The sequence below is a fragment of the Rhinatrema bivittatum genome, chromosome 6 (genome assembly GCF_901001135.1).
Source record: "Rhinatrema bivittatum chromosome 6, aRhiBiv1.1, whole genome shotgun sequence".
In the NCBI taxonomy this organism is placed as follows: Eukaryota; Metazoa; Chordata; class Amphibia; order Gymnophiona; family Rhinatrematidae; genus Rhinatrema; species Rhinatrema bivittatum.
This window is the reverse complement of record NC_042620.1, coordinates 30,767,181-30,789,598: the sequence shown is the minus strand read 5'-3', so window position 1 is coordinate 30,789,598 and position 22,418 is coordinate 30,767,181. Positions and strand designations below refer to the sequence as shown.

Below are 22,418 nucleotides of genomic sequence, written 5' to 3'. Positions count from 1 at the left end.
TTTTGTACCAGTTTGTAGGCCATTCAGTTTGGAATTTAACAGTACCTTACACATTAATTTATTATTTAAGGCTGGAATGTACGATAGTGAAAAACAGTGTATTGCATTTTGTGAGGCGCGTGATGTTGGAGCAACCTTTATTACAAAAAAGTGGATTGCTGAAAAATTAGGTCAAAATGAAAGTTGGGTTCATAGGACAAGGGGCAAGACTGCCGATGAGTATTTTACGGAATTTGGTATCGGTGGACCGCTAAACCTGTTTCAGAAAAGCCAAAAAATCATTGAAAACAAGCAGAAAAAAATGCTGTTACCAGGTGGCATGAACAATTTTGGATGAGAGGAGGAAAAAAGTTGTTAGAGGAACAGTTTATTGTTATTGAGTCAGAGCTGGTATCCAGGCATTTCATGTTATTTCAAAACCACTTAAATCCAAAGCCCATATCCAAGACAGCCTCTGGCTGGCAAATTGGTTATGAAAGTGGGATGAAAAGGATTTCCTTCATTTAGCACCTTCTGACAAATTTTTCATCTGGTCAATTCGAAATTCAAATTTTCAAAATAATGAGTTTGGTCCAAAACCTTGAATAAAATTAGAGTAGACAAACATTATCACCAAATTGTCAGAAACTGTTCAGCTTCTGCTAGCGAGTTGGCAATCTGTTGCAGATCTGCTAAGGAGTCTAGCAATCTGATAGGATCTGCTACTGGATACATCTATAAGAGGAGGAGTTAGCAATCTGTTCATGCTCAGCTCCTGAAGTGGGAGGAGCTAGCAACCTGTTGTAAGATATGCTATGCGGATGGGAGGATCTAGCAGATGCGAATAGCAGTCTGATAAAATCCCCTTCCCAAGGGAAGGAGTAGCAATCATAGTGAATTGCCTCCTATGGGTCATATAAGGAATGGCAATAGGTTATGATGTAGACTGCAGAGTTGGCAATCTGTACCAGCGGAGTACTGGAGATGGTGCTCAGCTGGACAGAAAGTAATTAGGTAAATCCTTGGGCCGATGGCAGATGACAGCGCCCCCAGGAGGGAGTCACGGGAGGGGCCATGGCTAGGCTGGAGTATGGAGACAGACACAGATAGTTCTTTTATTAGATAAGTGGTATAGCCACCAGAAGTGGCAGTAGTGAGCTGGTATGCCCGGCAGGGCTGAAGTCCCTCAGATACTGGAACTGCACTTCCCAGGTTGTCAAGCTGCAAAGAGACTGTAGATAGTGAATAGACAGGGTATGCAGTTATACATAGCCAGTACTAGATGATAACTCACTTGAGATAGCTCCGTAGCTGGAAAGGGTTAGGCCCTCAAGGAGCGAGTACCTGGTTCCAGGGACAGCTCTGAGAGAACGATGATAACGCATCATAATCTGTATCTGGAATAGCTTCTAGTCAATAGAGAATCTTCAGAGTGTTTAGGAACATAGGCCCTTGAGGAGCGAGTACCAGTTCCTAGCTGCAATCTGAAATAGAGAAAGAGAATGAGGCCCCCGAGGAGCGGGTACCTCTACTAAGTCCAGAGAGGCGGAGTAGCTTGGACGAGTTCGTCTCCACAACGAGTCCGAATCAAAGTCCTTGCTAACTCGATCTGTTAGCAAAAGAAAAGACCTTTTATGTTGGAAGCGGATGACGTCAATACAGGGGGACGCCCCTGAGGTTCGCGCCCTTGCTGGTACATACTTCGGAGCGTGGGCGCATGCGCGCCCTACATCATCAGGAACATGGCGGATCCGCAGCGTCGAGCCGGCCCGCGGACGCCGGGGAGAAGCGGCATGGAGACGCCGTGGCATCAAGCTGTCCATCAGGCACGGAGGGAGTCGCCACACAGGTAGAGAGGGTGGAGCGAGGGTGAAAAGTAGGCACGAATGCAACAGTACCCACCTTCAAAGGGCAATCTCCTCTTCAGGTACCAGGCTTAGGTTTCAAAGGATGCGCGAGGTGGAACTGACGAAGCATCTCCTTATCTAAGATATTGGTCTGAGGCTTCCAAGAGTTTTCTTCGGGGCCAAAACCCTCCCATTTTAGAAGGTATTCCAAAGTCTTGCCTCTTTTACGGACATCCAAAACCGCTTCAACTTTGTATTCTAAGTCGTCTTCTGCATTGATGACAGGTGGATCTTGAGTTTTGGAAGAAAATTCACTGAGTATGAGTGGTGTCAAGAGTGAAACGTGAAAGGTATTGTGGATGTTTAGTCCAGGTGGTAGCTTCAGACGATAAGTGACCTGGCCAATACGTTGAAGGACTTGGAATGGTCCCACGTAGCGAAGTGCAAACCGAGAGGAGGGTAGTTTGAGTCTTAGGTTCTTGGTAGACAACCAGACCTTGTCTCCTGGCTTGAAGACTGGAGCTTGCGAATGGTACGCATCATAATACTTCTTCGCACAGTCACTCGCTTTGATTAGCATGTCCTTTGTCTGAACCCACAGTTTATGGATGTCATCAGCAGTGGATTGAGCTGCTGGGGACGTCACTGAGAGCTTCAGTGGAAGTGGCGGTGTTGGGGAATGTCCATAAACCACTTCAAATGGTGACCTCCCAGTAGAAGTTGCTGGATGAAAGTTGATGGCGAATTCGGCCCAGTTGTTCTGTCAAGACGTGACATAGGCTCGTATAAATTGCTTCATTGTACGATTCATCCGTTCCGTCTGGCCATTCGACTGCGGATAATAGGCTGAGATGTAGTCTAGAGAGATGTCGAACAGCTTGCACAAGGCCCTCCCAGAATCGTGCCGTGAATTGAGATCCACGGTCAGAGACGATGTGCAACGGGAAGCCATGGAGGTGGAATATGTGTGTTATAAAAAGTTTTGCAAGCTCTAAGGCTGAAGGTATGCCAGGAAGTGCCACGAAGTGTGCCATCTTGCTAAAACGATTCACTGTCACCCTAATGGTATTCATTCCCCCAGGGTCGATCCGGAACTGGCAATGGTTGCAACTGACCCCACGACTGTCCAGAAGCAGGTTTGTTCTTAGCACAATTGGTGCAGGATGCCACGTAGGAATAGGTATCCTTTTTGATAGTAGGCCACCAATACAGCTCCTGTATCTTGAGCAGGGTACGACGTTGCCCAGGATGGCTGGCCAGCCAGCTTGGAGTTGTACGCCCAAAAGAGCACTTTCTTCCTGAGTTTCTTTGGAACAATAGTCTTACCAACAGGTACAGACTGAGTGGTTGCTAAGAAGATTTTCTTTGGGTCAGTTATTTTCTGTGGCTCATCAAGAACATCTTCCCACATCATTTCCTCATCAAGATCTGTGGCAGAACACTCTCGTCCTTCTGGTAATTCAGTATTGATTCCCATAGCATGATCATAGGACTCCTGTGGAGAAGGTACTGACCGTTTCTTCGGAAGGTACTTCTCCAAAGGATGCATCTTGAGATGACAGTCCTGGTCTCGCTAGAGCTGTAGGCATGCATATGATAGGCAAAAGTTCCTTAAGGCCCCTTCCATGACATTCTCGGCCCCATCGTGAAAGATGCAGGGATGCCCAGTCAAATTGGGGTTGGTGCATTTGCAACCAGGGTAACCCTAGAACAATAGGGTGCATGGCCTTTTCCAGTACAAAGAAGGAAATTATTTCCATATGAAGTGCTCCGGCACGAAGCGTAAGTGGTACGGTTTCACAAATCACGTCGCCTGGCAGGGGCTCCCCATGAATGGAAGACAACAATAGTGGATCTTTTAATTTGATGAGAGGAATCCTCAAATATTCCACTAATCGTCTAGTAATGAAGTTGCCTCCTGCCCCTGAGTCCACCAGGGCAGGAGTCTGAACCGTGATCGGTCCATGGGTCAAAGAGACTGGAAGAGAAAGTGGAGGAGAGGATGCAATAAGTCCCAAGAACAATCCTTCCGCCAGACTTGAATTCATCTGTTCTCTGGACAAACTGTGACATGTAGAGACTTTACGGCCGGGCTGACCACAATACATGCACTGGCCGCGTCCCCCTGGAATCCTCTCCCTTTAAAGGTCAAATGCCCATGGCTAATTTGCATTGGTTCTTCTATATCAACAGCAGGGATTGCTGGACCCATCCGTAGTGCAGACATGCTGGCCTGTTTCAACCCAGGTAACACCTTAGGCTGGAGTTCCTTCACCTTATCTTGGAGCCGACAGTCAATCCGAGTGGCTAAGGCTATCAATTCTTCCAGCGAGTCAGGTGTCTGATGAGCACCCAGCTTGTCCTTCATGCGGGTATCCAGGCCTCTGCAGAAGAGGGTCTTGAGACATCTGGGGTCCCAGCGAAGTTCTGCTGCAAGAGTCTTAAATTCTATGGCGAATTCAGCCAGAGATCTGTTGCCTTGCTTCAAGTCCACCAAAGCAAACCCGGCAACAGATGTACGAGCAGGGTCATCAAAGACGGATTTAAATAAGTCCATAAATCCTTCTATGTCCTGCAAGATAGGGTCCTTTCGTTCCCACAGGGTAGATGCCCACGACAAGGCTCTTCCATCTAAGTATGACAGGATATAGCTGGTCTTAGAAAGGCCCGTGGGAAACAATGAAGATTGTAAATGTAAGCTGCACTGGTTTAAGAAGCTTCGAGTCTTCTGGAGTTCTCCAGAGAATCAAATAGGCGCTGCCAGTGTATCAGCAGTCTTTAAAGTTACCGCCTGTAACTGACCTTCTTGTGTAGAAGCTGTGCCTTGTATCTTCTCTGTATGAATCTGATGAAATGCTGCAGTAAGTTTCTCCAGGGTTTCTTGCTGTTCTGAGATGCATTGAGCCAAACCCGGTATAGCCTGCAAAGTGTAGAGGTGTGCCGGGTCCATGGTTACTGACATCCAATACCTTGAGCTGGATTCCCAGGAGTACTGCTTCTTCAGTCTTTAAGCAGAATTCACTGAGGTTATAGGCTTTCCATACCTTTAAGCCGGATTCACTGGAGTTAGCAATCTGTTCAGCTTCTGCTAGCGGGTTGGCAATCTGTTGCAGATCTGCTAAGGAGTCTAGCAATCTGATAGGATCTGCTACTGGATGCTCCTATAAGAGGAAGAGTTAGCAATCTGTTCGTGCTCAGCTCCTGAAGTGGGAGGAGCTAGCAACCTGTTGTAGGATATGCTATGCGGATGGGAGGAGCTAGCAGATGCGAATAGCAGTCTGATAGAATCCTCTTCTCAAGGGAAGGAGTAGCAATCTGTAGTGAACTGCCTCCTTTGGGTCATATAAAGAATGGCAATAGGTTATGATGTAGACTGCAGAGTTGGCAATCTGTACCAGCGGAGTACTGGAGATGGTGCTCAGCCGGACAGAAAGTAATTAGGTGAATCCATGGGCCGAAGGCAGATGACAGTGCCCCCAGGAGGGAGTCACGGGAGGGACCATGGCTAGGCTGGAGTATGGAGACAGACACAGATAGTTCTTTTATTAGATAAGTGGTATAGCCACCAGAGGTGGCAGTAGTGAGCTGGTATGCCCGGCAGGACTGAAGTCCCTCAGATACTGGAACTGCGCTTCCCAGGTTGTTGAGCTGCAAAGAGACTGTAGATAGTGAACAGACAAGGTATGCAGTTATACATAGCAGTACTAGATGATAACTCACTTGAGATAGCTCCACTGCTGGAAAGGGTTAGGCCCTCGAAGAGCAAGTTCCTGGTTCCAGGGACAGCTCTGAGAGAGCGGTGATAACTCACGATAATCTGTATCTGGAATAGCTTCTAGTCAATAGAGAATCTTCAGAGTGTTTAGGAACATAGGCCCTCGAGGAGCGAATACCGGATCCTAGCTGCAATCTGAAGTAGAGGAAGAGAATGAGGCCCCTGAGGAGTGGGTACCTCTGGTAAGTCCAGAGAGGCAGCGTAGCTTGGACGAGTTCATCTCCCTGACAAGTCCGAATCGAAGTCCTTGCTAACTCGATCTGTTAGCAAAAGAAAAGACCTTTTATGTTGGAAGCGGATGACGTCAAAACAGGGGGACGCCCCTAAGGTTCGCACCCTTGCTGGTACATACTTCGGAGCGCGGGCGCACGCGCGCCCTACATCATCAGGAACATGGCGGATCCGCAGTGTCGAGCCGGCCTGGGGATGCCGGGGAGAAGCGGCAAGGAGACGCCGCGGCATCAAGCCGTCCATCAGGCACGGAGGGAGTCGACACACAGATAGAGAGGGTAGAGCGAGGACGAAAAGTAGGCATGAATGCAACAGAAACTGGGCTTGCACTGTTTTCTATGTCATGTTGACAGTGAAGAAAATGTTGTGAGTAATCAAAGAACGGTCAGGAATCTTGGAATGGTGCCTATTTTTGGAATATGATTTTAGCCGAAAAAGTTATCCCACTTTTTAATGATCTGGTAAATGTTTTAGTAGTAGGTGAAGCTACTTTTGTCCATGATAAGGCACCATGCATGCGAGCCAATGCCATGCAACAACTGCTTAAAGACTATGGCATTGATTTTTGGGGCAGATGTTTGGCCAGAAAACTCTCCAGATTTGAAGACTGCCAAAAACATAGATGCCATTATTAAGGAAGAATTGGAGAGTTTAATGTTGAAGGAAAGTTTTTAGGGATATTCCACCAAAACTGTGTGTCAAAATTTGGAATTGATCTTATTAAATTTGGAAAATTTGTTGTGTTCATGCCCTGCTCACTTTAAAGCAGTTTTGCAAGCTAACGGTGGATACACCAACTATTAATTATATATTCTTTAATTCCATTTTGAGTGCTGATTAAAATGATATATTGCATGTTTCTATCAGATTTGTGGTTGATACTGCAATGGGGGAGGCAAAGTTTATGTAACATTCAGTAGGCTTGATTGTTCATATTTTGTAGCAAATTTTAGATGTTTTGAAGACCTTGAGTCCTGTCCCTACCCTCCAAATCTTCAGCATTTTCCCCTATATGTTATGCATTTTATGGGGGCCTCTAGAATTTCCAGCACCCAAGATTTAGTAAAACCAGCTGATCTCCAGTTCCTAGTATAGACTCCTCATGAGAATCTACTTTCCCAGTTACTTACTACTCATTCCTTTCCCTTCTATCCTTCAGCCAGATGGACTATGAGGGCCTTCAGCAGGTTCAACTGAGGTGTGTCACATTGTTTTGCATGTCATACTGTACATCACTTAGACAATACTGTGTAAGCGATTAATAAATAAAATTATTGCCACCGGTAAGGATGGGAAGAAGAGTGCTGAACTGAGGTCTTGTGTTTCTAACTCTACTCACCCACAAAAGTAACCTAAATCTTGCAGAAACTAGTCGCCTTTTGATGAATCAATGTCTTACTATGCACATCAAATTACTGCCTTACCTCAATTGAAAGACTGGGTTGCATGAACGATTGCGAGTCTTTGATTTGTATCTCAACTGGATTACTTGCCAAATTCAAGACCTGCAGCAGGCTTTCTTTGGCAACAGGCATATATATATTGGATTCCTAATTAAAATAATAAATGTATTTTTATTGCCATGTATAAGAACATAAATATAAGAACATAAGAACATAAGACTTGCCAAATTGAGTCAGACCAAGGGGCCATTAAGCACAGTATCCTGTTTCCAACAGTGACCAATCCACAAGTACCTGGCAAGATCCCAAGGGGTAGATAGAGTCCAAGCTGCTTATTCTAAGAATAAGCAGTGGATATCTGCAACTCCACCTTAATAATGATTTATGGATGTTTCCTTCAGAAATTTGTCTAAACTTTTTGAATACAGCTACACTAATAGCTTTCACATCATCCTCTGGCAACAAATTCCAGAGCTTAATTATGCATTGAGTAAAAAATGATTTTCTCTTAATAGTTTTAAATGTATTAAATGTAGCTTTAAATGCGTGCCCCCAGTCTTTGTACTTTTTGAAAGAGTAAACAACTGATTAACGTTTACTCCTTCCATTCTACTCATTATTTTATAAACCTCTATCAGCTGTCTCTTCTCCAAGCTGAAGAGTCCTAACCTCTTTAGCCTTTTCTCACAGGGGAATCGTTCCATCCCCTTTATCATTTTAGTCAACCTTCTCTGTACCTTTTCTAATTCTGCTATATCTTTTTTGAGATGTGACCTGAACTGCACACAATTACAAATTTCCAATAGCAGGTTCACAATTTCATTTTTCAGTTCTTTCAGCACTTTGGGATGTATACTATCTGGGCCTGGTGATTTGCTACTCTTTAATTTGTCAATTTGCTTCAGTACATCTTTGAGGTTCACTGAAATTTGTTTCATTTCCTCTGAATCATCGCCTTTGAATATAATTTCTGGCATGATTTCTTACATCTTCCTCAGTGCATACCAAAGCAAATAATTAATTTAGTCTCTCTGCTATGGCTTTGTTATCCCTAAGTGCCCCTTTTACCCCTGATCATTTAATGGTCCAACTGACTTCCTCGCAGGCTTTTTACCTTAAATGTACCAGAAAAAGGTTTTATTATGAGTTTTTGCTTTCATGGTAAGTTTCTTTTCAAATTCTCTCTTTGCCTTCCTTATCAATGCTTTACATCTAACTTGCCAGTGCTTATACTGTTTCCTGTTTTCTTTATTCTGATTTCTTGAAAGTTGTTCTTTTAGCTATTATAACTTCTATTACCTCACCTTTTAACCATGCTGGTAGTCATTTAGACTTCCTTCTACCTTTTCTATTGCATGGAATATGTCTGGTCTAGGCTTCCAAGATGGTATTTTTAGAGACATCCATGCCTAGTCTAAACTCTTAACCTTTGCAGTTGCTCCTTTCATTTTTTTCCTATCCATTTTTTCATAGTCACCTTTTTGAAAGTGTGAAACTGTGCCCCTATTTTCCCCTTAAACCGGTTCCCTTTTAAGTCCCCTTGAGAGAGAAAGCTCTGTGGGCGAGGCCCAATGGGAGAGGAATAAAAGCTGGGAACCAGATGGGTTAGTCAGACCAGTCCCAGGTCTCAAGAAGGAAGGAAGCTCCTGTAAAGTAACACTGTCCAAACACTGAGGTGTGCCGAAGCTGAACTGTGAATACGGAGGGAAGCAGTTCTGAACTGTAACTGAGTACACTGTTCTAAAAGGAAGACAGTCTACCATTGTGTGATTGTGAAGCTGTAATAAAGATATGTGTTTTAAGAAAGGCTGAAGTCAGACTGCATTTGTGTCTCTAGGCCGGGGTCCCACAGAAAGTTAAATGCTATCGCAGTAGATTTCTTTAGGGTCCTCCCTCCAGTTATTAAATCTAATTTGATTATGTTGTAATCATTATTGCCAAGTGTCTCTAACACTGTTACCTCTCCATATCCTGTATAATCAATTGCTTCTGGATAAGACTGGTAAATATACAGTAGCAATATATACTCTCTTAAAATGTAGCACTGATTGCAGCCAAGTAACTATGACTAGGTAGTATTATGTAAGAGGGCTAGGACTGCAGACCCCACATGAGAAGAAAATATGCGTACAAGAAGAAGAATGTTTCAGTCAAAAAACTTGTGCATTATTAAATCCTTTCGTGTATTGAAATGTTTCTGTCATATCCCTTCTGTCTCTCTTCTCCTTTAAAGTAAACATATGTAGGTCCTTCAGACATTTAATATGTTTTTTGGTGCAGATCCTGCACTATTTTGCTTGCCCTTCTCCAGGCCAGCTCTAGCCTATTTCAGTACCTCTAAAAAGAAATAGGCTAGAGTTGGCCAATGTAATCTTTTTCTGCTGTCATTTAATATGCTACTATGTATGAGACCCAGGCATCCATTTATCCAGTTAAGTGTATCTAGGCAGTTCCAGGACTGCCTCTTTGCATGACTGAAGTTATATATATAACCCACATGGATAACTCTGAATATCCAAATCATCCAGCTTTGTTAGATAGATAAATTTGACCTGCCCAGAAATGCCCCTTCTTTATCTGGATAGATCCCACCCAGAAAATGACTTACCCGGATAAAATTTATCCAGTTAGAGGCGTAGAAAAAAACAATTAAAATACTAAGTACATTCACAGACCTCCATTCATAGTAGAATGGAGGTCTGTGAATGTACCTCCATTCATAGTAGACAGGTAAGGCACTACTCCTGTCAATTAATTACTGTAATTGCTTGATAAACTTTCAGAAAGCGCAGCCAACCATACAAAGAAAACTGAAGGACAGAATACAAACTTACCCACAACAGTCTAGAGTCCTAAATAATAAAATGTAATATAGTAGATTATCTATATGTAAACTGCCCTCAGAGTGGAGTCCCTTCTGGGCCGATGGAGTGAAGGTAAATAGGACCCAAGATGGTTCCCCTACAGAGTTTATTGTGGTCAGGTGTGAAAGAGTATAACCCACACAATCAATCTCTCCAGGGGCAGGGAAGTAAAGCAGGGATAAAGTTTGGGAATGTCCTAAGCAAAGATAACAGCTGAGAAAACCTCTGCAATATAGGATGTTGAGGCATTATGGCCCGATTTTAAAAGGCCCGCGTGCATAAAAAACAGGGGTTACATGCGCAGCTGGGCCTTGCGCGCGCTGCGCGCATTATAGAACTGGCCTGCCCATGCGGGTAACCCCCATTACGTGCAGAAGTGCCGGGCCCTGCAAAAGGGGCAGGCTGGGAGAGGGAGGGGGAGGCGGGCCGGGACAGTGCCATTAGCAGCAAGTAATTGAACAAAAAAAAGCATGAGTAGCTAGGAAGGGATTAGGGACTGGGGAGGAGAGGCCACCCACCCGTGCGTGCACATGTTAAAATCCGCTGCACATGTGCGCGTAATAACATATTTTAAGATGCGCGCGTGTTATAAAATAACTGCGTCCATGTGCGCGCGTAGATGGGTCTTCAAATCGACCCCTTATTGCACATGAAAAAGAAATTTAAAACTGGCTGGCAATAAACATCTCAACAGATAATGAAAAGCTTTCCATAACTATTTAAAACAGTATCTCATGAAAAAGCCTTTTCTACACACTGAGCTAACAATTTGAAACTTTTAACACAGTAAAATAATTTTTCAGTAGCAAAATAACTTAAGACAATGTTAACAATGATATTCTTTTTCTCCTAGGATCTTATGCTAGTCCAGCTAAGAGCCAGATAGGGTAGATTTTCAAACCGCGCGATTTGGCGTACTTTTGCTGGCGCATCAGGCGCAAGCAAAAGTACGCGGGATTTTAGTAGATACGCGCGTAGCCGCACGTATCCGCTAAAATCCTGGATCGGCGCGCGCAAGGCTATCAATTCCGTATAGCCGGCGCGCGCCGAGCCGCGCAGCCTACCCCGTTCCCTCCAAGGCCGCTCCAAAATCGGAGCGGCCTCGGAGGGAACTTTCTTTTGCCCTCCCCTCACCTTCCCCTCCCTTCCCCTACCTAACCCACCCACCCGGCCCTGTCTAAACCCCCCCCCTTACCTTTGTCGGGGGATTTACGCCTCCCAGAGGGAGGCGTAAATCCCCGCGCGACAGCGGGCCGCTAGCGCGCCGGGACGCGACCTGGGGGCGTGTCCGGAGGGCACGGCCACGCCCCTGGACCGCCCCGGGCCATAGCCACGCCCCCGGGCCCGGCCCCGGAACGCTCCCGACACGCCCCAAAAACGCCGCGCGGTTCGGGCCCGCCCCCAACACGCCCCCCTCGGAAAACCCCGGGACTTACGCGAGTCCCGGGGCTCTGCGCGCGCCAGTAGGCCTATGTAAAATAGGCTCACCGGCGCGCAGGGCCCTGCTCGCCTAAATCCACCCGGATTTGGGCGGATTTAGGCGAGCAGGGCTCTTAAAATCCGCCCCATAGTGTCTATATTCCTTTTTACTTTTTTTTATCTTAAGTTTGTATTTTGAGGAAATGATTCTTTGTATTATATTTCTCTGATAGAGGCTCTTCTTTTTCGATTTTTCATAGAGTCCCTTCAGCTAAGTATCTTGGTGTTTTTTCTGTGTGTGTCTGTTTCCTCTTTTTGTCTTGTTTTACTATTGAGTTCACAAAATACCGTACAGTTTACCTTACTTTTGTGCTCAGTAAAAAAAAGTTGATAGTCTGGCAGACTTGTTTGTTTCTTTGGTTTAGATATGCACACTTATCTATGGTCCATCTTGTCAAAGCTCTTGTGCTATGATTCCAGTTGCAGTGGGCATCTCCTATGGGATGAGTCCAATTATGAACATAGGAACATAAGAAGTTGCTATACTAGGTCAGACTGAGTCCATCAAGTCCAGCATTCTGTTTACAACAGTGGCCAATCCAGGATTCAAATACCCTGGCAAGTACACAAACATTAAATAGATCCGATGTTACTAATGCCAGCAACAAGTAGTGGCTATTTCCTAAGAGGTAGATTTTTAAACGAGTGCGCGCGGGGTACATTTGTGTGCGCTACCCGGCACGCACAAATGTACACCTGATTTTATAACATGCGCACGCTGCCGCGCGCATGTTATAAAATCCAGGGTTGGCGTGCGCAAGGGGGTGCACACTTGTGCACACCGAGCCCTAGAGGAGCCCTGATGGCTTTCTCCAAGGCCCCCTTAGAGGGAACTTTTCTTCCGCTCCCCCCCACCTTTCCCTCCCTTCCCCTATCTAACCCACCCCCCAGTTCTACCTAAACCCCCCCCCCCCCCACCTTATTTCAAGGAGTTACGCCTGCCTCTGGCAGGCATAACTTGCACACACCAGCCGGCTGCCGGAGGCCTCGGTCCCACCCCCAGACCAGCGCCCCGCCCACGACCCCGTCCCCTTTTCAAAGCCCCGGGACATACACGCGACCCGGGGCTTTCATGCACCGCCGAGCCTATGCAAAATAGGCTTGACGCGCGCAGGGGGGGGGGTTTTAAAGGTTTACACACATATATTACGTGCGTAACCCTTTGAAAATCTACCCCTAAGTCAATTTGATTGATAGCAGTTTATGGACTTCTCCTTCAGGAACTTATCCAAACCTTTTCTAAACCCATCTACACTAAGGGGCAGATTTTAAAACCTGCGCGCGGGCGCAGATTTGTTCGCTGGACAGGAGGCTCAACCCACGGTCTGGACTGATCCGGGTACGTACAGGGAATAGCTAATTTGCCAACTACTGGATGAATTAAGACACAGCCACAACAACTGGTAACAGAGTAGGGCAATTAGTGTCTTTGGCTCGCTTCACTGCAAGAGCACATCCACAGTAAAGGGGCTAAAATTAGCATGAAATCCTTTCAATCCACTGAAAACTCTCCTCATATAATAGAGTAAAATAAAAAAGCTTCCATCCAATGGCTGGAGGCAGAGAACACTAGCTGAGTTGGTTCTAATCCTTGCTTATGTTCTACTGATGTCCATTTGGCTGGATGGGAAGATAAAACATAGGTTTGGGACTGGTGGAGCAGAAGGTAATGGAAAATCGCTTTTGCCACTTGGATCTTTCACATCCACAAAGCAATCATTAATCTTACATCCCTGTAACTGTTTGCCTTCAGCGTGGGTTGGTGCCTGCAAGTTTTATCTGGATTCTGGCAGAGCTGGAGATCAAAGCTGCTGATGGTACAAAACACCAACCGTCTTCTGTTAAAGTTTCCGTGATAAAATTTTAATTTCCTAGAGCATATCCTTGCTCTGATGACATCACCCAAAAAACTGTACACATTCAAAGTTCTTACATCGTCTATTTCTACATCTCCCTGGTACAGATGCCAAATACTTCTATTTAAAATTTAGATTTTTTTTTTTAAAGTAGCTGTGCTGTTCCCAAAACTCCCAGGGAGGCTGGTCACTGCATTCCCTTGACATCCTCCTGCTGGCTTTATCCTGTCAGCCAGGAAGCTCTTCCTCCTGCTGAGGTGGTTGCCATGGCAACCCTCAGTTCGGGGAGCTGCAGGTAGTGAAACCCGGAATGGAATCTCTGCATTTTTTTTTTTTTAATGAAGCCCTTTTAATTTGTGCTTCCCTTTACCTCATAAATATACCCTCTCACTTTTATATAGATGATGGGGGCTTCCCATCATACCTGTCCCATGTATTTATTTTAATCATATTCCCGGTGGCCTCATGGGCAACCCACTTCTGGGTTCTCCCGGGCTCCCAATAGCACAGGAAGGGCATTCATTATTCATGAGTTGGGGACTTGCTCAGGCCCCCCTGCTACTTATTGTGTCTCCCCTCCCCCCATTCTCTTATTTTAAGTTTATTTTGCTTTCTTTTTTCACTTTCTGCATTTCCTCATGGCACCAGCATTTACCTTATTTTATTTATAAAATTTGTAACCCACATTCCTACAGAACATTCAAGGCGATTCACAAGGATAACTAACAATTAAAATACAGTAATTCAAATAATCAAAAACAAAGCTGAACACATCAACAGAGTTACAAAAAGCTTGCAGAGATGGTTAAGGCTGAATCTGATATGAAGGCCATTACTGAAGCTTGTAGAACCTGATAGATATTTCAGGAACTGTATTAGTTCCAAGCAAAGTCATCAAAAGCTTGTATGAACAAATGAGTGTTTAATGCCTTCTGCAGTGATTTAGTACTTGGTATTGTTTGGAGCTGCTCAGGCAGCGCATTCCCTAGGCATGGCCCCACAACAGAAAACACCTGTTCCCTGACTGCAACAAGATGCACAAATTTAATCGAAGGGATTTGAAGAAGATTTTTATTAGTTGACCGTAGTAGAAAGGCAGGCTGATATACATGCAGTCTTGCATTAAAAACAAGGGTATGGAGCTGTTTGAAGAAGTCTATGTATTAAGGACAGAACTTTATAATGAATATACCACTGGACTAGCAACCAGTGTAGGGAAGGACAAGATAGGAGTAATATGGTTGCGCATCCCTGTACCTGTTAGCAGCCGAGCAGGAGCATTATGAACATTCTGCATTGTTCTGATGGAGTTTGTCAGTAGCCGAAGATACGGGGTGTTACAGTAGTCAAGGCCTGACAAAATGAGCGACTGCAGAACAGTGCAAAAGTCTTGTGGATTTAAAAGCTGACAAAGACACCTCAGCATACAAAGCTTAAAGAAGGAAAAGCTAACAGTATTCTGAATATGCAGTTTTATAAGTAAATTGGCATCAATCATGACACCAAGATTCCTAGCTTGTCACCTGATCGGGATGATGCGACCATCGAAAACAAGAACCGAAGGAGCATAAGATAGAAACACTTGAAAGGCAGTAGGCATAATAAGTTCAGGTTTGTCAACATTTAACAACAGCTTGTTATAAAAGAGCTATTTTTAACAAAGTTTAAGAAAAGGATTATAAAACCGTACCTGTATGGGACCAGGATGAACTAAAAGGAACAAAGAACCAGAGCTCGTCAATGTCACTGGCGAGTCCAGATATATCCTACATCCAGAGGCAGGGGCTTCACTACTGCCCCGGTCTGCTAGCTCCAGAGTCTTGAAGCCAGTGCTAAGCAGTGTGCTGTGGTGGTCAAAAAAGCAAACAGAATGCTAGGAATTATGAGGAAGGGAATGGCGAATAAAACGGAAAATGTCACAATGCCTCTGTATCACTCCATGGTGAGACCGCACCTTGAATACTGTGTGCAATTCTGCTCGCCGCATCTAAAAAAAGATATAGTTGCACTGGAGAAAGTGCAGAAAAGGGCGACCAAAATGATAAGGGGCATGGAACAGCTCCCCTATGAGGAAAGGCTAAAGAAGTTAGGGCTGTTCAGTTTGGAGAAGAGACGACTGAGATGGGATATGATAAAAGTCTATAAAATCATGAAAGGACTTGAACAAATTAATGTAAATTGGTTATTTACTCTCTCAGATGATAGAAGGACCAGGGGGCATTCCATGAAGTTAGCAAGTAGCTCATTAAAAACAAATCGAAGAAAATTCTTTTTCACTCAGCACATAGTTAAGCTCTGGAATTCGTTGCCAGAGGATGTGGTTACGGCAGTTAGTGTAACTGGGTTTAAAAATGGTTTGGAAAAGTTCCTAGAGGATAAATCCATAAACTGCTATTAATTAAGAAGCAATAGTAGCTTGAGATCTATTTAATGTTTGGGTACTTGCCAGGTACTTGTGACTTGGATTGGAAACAGGATGGTGGTCTTGATGGAGCCTTGGTCTGACCCAGTATGGCATATCTTATGTTCAGCAGCAGGCACTCCTCTCCTCCGCCACTGCTGAGAAGGTCTGCAGCAGAGGCATGGCTGCTCACTCTGCCCCCACCACCACTTGCACTGAGAGCCTGGGGAGCAAAGATCAGCACTCCCAAGGCAGCCAGCTGCTGCATTTGAGCAACATGAAGCTTCCTCCTCCTCATAATGTGCCGCAGGAGGAGAGAGCAGTATTCCCGCGGCAGCTGGATGCTGCCTTGGGACCCTCTTTAGGACAAGGGCCCCTCCAGCCAACAGGAAAACAAATATATATATTTGTTTATCCTCCCCACATATAAAACTACATGAAAACTACACTCATAGGTTCTATTGGTATGAACAGTCATGAAAACTACACTCATAGGTTCTATTGGTATGAAGGAGACACAACAAGCGGGATAGAACATGACAGCAGAAAAAGACCCTAAGGCTCTTCCAGTCTGCCCATCCACATTTCCTGCTCAGCTTTATAGTCCCAACTGCAATAAATGTAAAATACTTTGCTTTATTCAGTGCCTTTGGAAGGAAGGTGACAATGCTAGTACACTTAAAGATGCAGAAATAAAGGTTAACAAACAAGTTATAGGCAGCACTGTTTTGTTTGTTTAACAGATTATCCTGACACATTTGGGACAACTTTTACTAGCTATACTTCCTTCATTAGGACTTGGCAAACACCTGATAAAAGAAGCTTAACTCCCTATAAAATCGTTATCACATGCAAATTGCTGGTGATAACCATTGAGCCTGTAGGGGACAAACCTTTGATATATCAGGCCCACGGAGATTTGAGCAATGCAAACTCTGTTCCAAAAGCTTTCAAGTGCTCTTCCAGTCCAGAAAAAGAGCAGGCGTATATAATTTAATAATGAACCATACAGTAGTTGCCTCATGACCTCTTGAAGAGAGGAAAATGACAAATGTTGTAAAAATAAGTGTCAAAATTTAGAGTTGAGTGTTTATCTGAGTGCATACCGGAAAAAACGGAGGAACTTTATGAGAACAGGGGTTGTGGGGAAAAAAAAAGCAAAAGGAGCTTGAAATTCCCTGGGAGAAAGCATGGCACAGCCCAAATTGAAACTATTGGGGCAGATTTTAAAAAAGTATGCGCGCGCGTACTTTTGTTCGCACACCCGGCCCAAACAAGAGTACGCCGGATTTTAATAGATACGCACATAGCCACGCATATCTTTTAAAATCCAGGGTCGGCGCGCGCAAGGTTGCGCAAAATCGGCAGCCTGCGTGCGCCAAGCCACGCAGCCTGCCTCCGTTCCCTTGGAGCAGCCTCGGAGGGAACTTTCTTTCCGGCGCCCCCACCTTCCCCGCCCCCCCCCCGGCCCTAACTAATTTCCCCCCCCACCTTTATTTCAAAAGTTACGCCTGCGGGCCAGCTGCCGGCGCGCCATGTTCCGGTCCGGGACTAGTCTGGAGGCTGCGGCCACGCCCCCCGGAACACCCCCGATGACGCACCGGCCGTGACACGCCCCCCCTGACACGCCCCCGACATGCCCCCCCCCCCCCCAGGAAAGCCCCGGGACTTTCGCGTGTCCCGGGACTTGCGCGCACCGCCGAGCCTATGCAACATAGGCTCGGCGCGATCAGAGGGTGGAAGGGGCAGCTTTTCGGGGGGGTTACGCGCGTATCTTACGCAAGTACCCCTTTGAAAATCTGCCCCATTGTGTATTGTCTGGAATGTTATAAATATTTTTAAACCCTTGGTTTAAAAGAAATGTTATAACAGAAGACTTCCTTAATAACTTTACGTTTGCTTTTATTTGCCCACTAATTGTTATATTTGACATCATACCACCATCTTATTACAGAGACTCACTGCAAATGTTCCAAGGGTGTCTTATAATAAGGACAATTACAAAGGGATTAAACAGAGATAAAAGTCAGCACGCCATAAGATTTATGTCAGAGAATGTGTTAATGACAGTCATTTCAAAAGATAAAATATTCTATTGCTGTGGGACACTGGAAAACAAACAGAAGGGATTTAAAGGTATAGAGGACTATGAAGCAAAGTTACCCTATCTTCTGCAGAACAATGCTCTATTGTGCAACAGGACAAATTTAGCCAAAGGTTTGATACCGCCCCCCCCCCCCCCCCCCGGGGCAGTCTATAAAAAAGCCCATCTGCAGGCCTGCTTGAGATCAAAGGAAAAATAGCTAGAAAATAAGGGGAAGGAGGTGTCCTTAAATAAAAGTTTAATGTTTATAAATCCTTAGCAGTCCTGCCACTGGAAATACGGGCACACATTTTACGAGCCCACTTAGGTGCAAGATCCAAAGACATTATTTGTACTTATGTACCTTAGAGTGACCTTTCAAAGACCAATTAACTACCTGGGTTCTTGAACAATACAGTGCCATACGCCCAGGAGTATAGTGGAACCGCATAGCCCTATAAACCACCAAAAGGAAAAAATGACTTCAGTAACATGTTATTACTATCTAGCCTGGTCCTTTCTTCTGGATGGATGAACCAAACTGCCATTTTATTCGCCTCCCCCCCTCCTCCTCTGACTGGAGAACCTTCAAGGAGAGGATTCCTCGTTTGCACCTCAGCTGCAGATCAAGGCAGTAACTGTTTACTTAAATGTTACTTTCCCCTTCTGGGGGGAACGTAGCGCTGAATCTCAACACTGTGCACCTGTAGAGGACTTAGATATCATGAGAGCAGTTGTCAAAGGGATTCAGCCGGATTGCTATGGAGTGATCCAGCTAGATCCCCTGGGGAAAATAGGAAAATTGGTTCTTACCTGCTAATTTTCATTCCTGTAGTACCACGAATCAGTCCAGACTGCTGGATTTGCCTCCCTTCCAGCAGATGGAGACAGAGAAAAACTTTGAGAGTACCCCCTCTTAAGTCGGTGTGCCACCTGCAGCTTCTTAGAATAAACAGTATCCAAGCAAATATTAAACTTTATGGAACAAAAGCATGTCAAGTGAAGGACCATGAAGAATTACCAACTATATACACCACGTCTGTGACACTGGAGTTGTCTGCGTAGGATGAGGATACCCCTATACCTTCCTTCCGAGCATAACAATAACTCCAGGCGAATGACCCTAGGATCATCGCCATCCAGGGGCGTCGCCTTCTCTGGCTCATCTCCCAGGTCCACCCCCACCGGAGGTGCGGAAGCTGATAAAGGGTCCTTGCGCAAGGCCTGACCTAGCCCTGGCTCCATCACAGCGAGACCATCGGAGGGGCCATGAACTGTCTGAATCCGAAATGCCCCTTGGGGCTCCAGCTGCCTGGGCTGCTTGCTGGGAGGCCCCTCCAGAAGCCTAGACCCCCCCCCCTGGGCTGCCAGTCTGGGCCTGGCTGTCCTGGTTGGCCAAATAGGCCTGATGCATCAGAATAAAGTCTGCTGAGAAAGCAGGCGGGCCCCGGAAATCCCCCACCGGGGGAACAGGGGGAGGCAGTGGGAGATTGAAAGGGGAGTCCTGGAGATCTCCCAGGTTCAAAACTGCCAGCGATAGCGCGGGGGGGAAACTCACCTCCCCGACCCGATATCTCACAACCAGCCCACATAGGATCCAAAATGGCCACTGTTCCCGCGCTCAGTGGGAACGGGTCGGCCTCGTTCTTCCTCCCGATGGCCCTCGACCCGCACCATGGGGTCTGGCTGCCTGACCTGCCACCGCGCTAGAAGAACCCTCCCCACCAGGGAGGCAGCGCACATAGAGACCGGACAGGGAGAGCCGCTGAGCTGGCTCCCCTCAGGCCTCACAAGCAGCACCATGTGGCATATCAAGCCGTTACAGCCTGCGCGGACAGCGCCGCCAAACCCCCAGCACACCACGAAGTGGGACCCGACCAAAAAAAAAGACAGCCCTTCAGTGCAATCTAACCCTCTAAGGCCAGTCGCACCGGTAAGATCTGCCACTCCAAGCACTGCCGATCAAAGTGCACAAAAAACAAAATTTTCTTTTTTTTTTTTTTTTGCAAGGAGGGCTTAGAGGCTCTGTGTCCCTGCAGGGGTGGGGTGGGGGGGAGGGAACCGGATCACCGGCTATCACCCCTGGTGGTCAAATAAAGGAGCCCACCGGGTCACCAACCTTGAGTTACCTTATGCCTGCTACCAGGGAGGATGATCCTCCTAGGACCTGCCAACTGCCTGGTAGGACCTCTATACTTCTGGTCCTAACTGGAAAGCCTAGAAAAAAAATTGTAACTGGATTTTGCTGCTACTTTTTTTTTTTTTTAAAGAACCACCACAGGTTCAGAACTGAATGTTTTGCGCAACCTCCATCTGCTGGAGACAGAAAACTACTGAGGAGCTGCAGGTGGCACACCAACTTAAGAGGAGGCACTAGCAAAGTTTTTCTCTGTCTCCATCTGGTGGAAGGGAGGCAAAAACCCAGCAGTCTGGACTGATCCGGGTACGTACAGGGAATGCACCTTTGAAAACCAGCCTCCTTCTAGTCGGATTGTTCCTGTGTGTCTGGTTAGGTTAGGGAAGTAAATGATGCCTGTAGAATTCAATTTTGAAATCTACGCATGTAGTTTTGCCACCATTTCTTCATCTGCAGAAATAGCAGGTGAAGGTCAGAGGGCACTTTTGTATCCCTGTATCTTGTACCTAATATTCAAAGAGAAACTACTGGAGACCTTTGAAGTCAGAGGAGGAGGAGGAGGAAAATAAAATGGCAGTTGGATACATTCATCCAAAAGAAACCCCAGGCAATGGAGAAATAACATTATATTTAAGCCATGTTCTCCTTTGGGTGGTCTATAGTGTTATATTTTTCCACTAAGCTCCTATGAAAAGAGTTGTACAGCATTATATCTTTACAGAGGTGGGATATATAGATAGATAGATAGATAGATAGATACCATTATATTTTTCCCACTATAATCCTGTGGAGGGCAGAGAGAGAGAGAGAGAAATAATGAGTTGAAGGACAGGGGAACACAACAACCAGGCGAACTTTTGAGTTGGCCAAGTTGAAGTACCTGATTAAAGTCACTGCATGAACCTGCAGGTCTCCTTAAAGGAGCACAATACAAGTTCACCCCTCTCCTACTGTAACACTTTAAAGTTTGATAGAGAATGTGTGCCTTCCCGTATGGCATTCCCCCTTGCCCAATAGCTCCATACTTACTTCTACTTTCACCTCTACAATGGCTGCTACTGCAAATGCCAAAGCTGCCAAGACCATACCTGCTGCCATTTTTCTAATGGGTCTGCAGAAAATGAGAAAGGAAGCACTTGTTAAAATTGTACATAACTGTAATGGTCATACACCGTCTTTCTTCAAAATTTAGACCTTTCAGACAGCATGTGCTCACTCAGTGGTTCCCAATTCTGTCCTAGCGGCACACCTACCAAGTCTGGATTGCAGGATATCAGTAATGAATATGCATGAGATAGATTTGTAGAGACTGGAAACGCAGCGTATGCAAATTTCTCTCATTCGTACTAATTGTGGCTACCCTGAAAACCAAACTGGATAGATGTGCCTCCAAGACTGGGATGGAGGTTAACTGGCCTAAACTAATGAGGTTGTGGATGTGTGGCCGGAAAATATTTGACAGCTCCTTTTCACAGATGTTTAAGCCATTTCAGTTTTTATTTTGAGTTTAACTAAAGACTGTTATTTTATATTTTATTTTATTTTTACCTTCCAAGGCATAGTCAAGACCTGTTACTTACATTTGAATAATCGAGCTCACGGTAAAATCTACAATGGCGCAAATTGCTATGTAATTGGACTCTTAAAATGCTGCACGTGGGGGTAAAATTATATATGTGATGTACCAGCTCTGAGGCTAGTTAAAGTTGATCTACCCTCATGAAGATCTCTGCTTGGAAACTGTTAATTTTCTACACTGGACACCAATTTTCCAATATTCAAACGGATCTAGTCAGCTGAGAAGTTAATAAGATAGATCCGTTGTGGTGAAACTTTCACCCCGCAGAGGTGAAACTAAGTGGCCAGATTTAACTGCTCAAACTCTTGGGAGTCCCATGGCTGGGGGAGTGAAGTTAGTAGCTAGCGCTAATTTTTGGCACTAATCATACAATTTAGCTGGCTATCACTAGGTGCAGGGATAGCTAACTTAGGGGCCAATGCAAAACAGCACATTCAGCCAAGCGCACTGTTTAACCCGTAGTTGGATACATGTTTTGAACACGCTCCCAAAGCCCCTCATGCTATAAGGGAATTAGTGCTTCCAAAAGACGTGTCCATACCCCTGCGAAACTAATAGAACTAGTTACAGGCAAGTGCATGTTGATGAGGCTATTAGCTATTCTCCCCAGATCCCAAAAAAAAAAAAAAGTGCCAGATCTGCAAATTTTTATGCTCAGAAATTAACGCCTGCACAGAGCAGGCGTTAATTTCTGAGAAGCACAAAAAAGTGTACAGAAAAGCAGAAAATACTGCTTTTCTGTACATCCTCTGACTTAATATCATGGCAATATTAAGTCCGAGGA

General features: G+C 45.3%; 1 protein-coding gene across 4 annotated transcripts in view; it reads right to left on the bottom strand.

The window, feature by feature from the left end:
• SLC15A2 (solute carrier family 15 member 2) overlaps positions 1-22,418 on the bottom strand; it is a 273,407-nt gene that overhangs the window by 63,903 nt on the left and 187,086 nt on the right. For all 4 annotated transcript variants that reach the window (XM_029605210.1, XM_029605211.1, XM_029605212.1 and 1 more), the window contains 2 exons: positions 21,085-21,166; positions 7,257-7,382 (listed from right to left, as the gene is read on the bottom strand). In XM_029605210.1, coding sequence (XP_029461070.1) covers positions 7,257-7,382; positions 21,085-21,166 — 208 coding nt within the window. The remainder of the gene's footprint in view (positions 1-7,256; positions 7,383-21,084; positions 21,167-22,418) is intronic.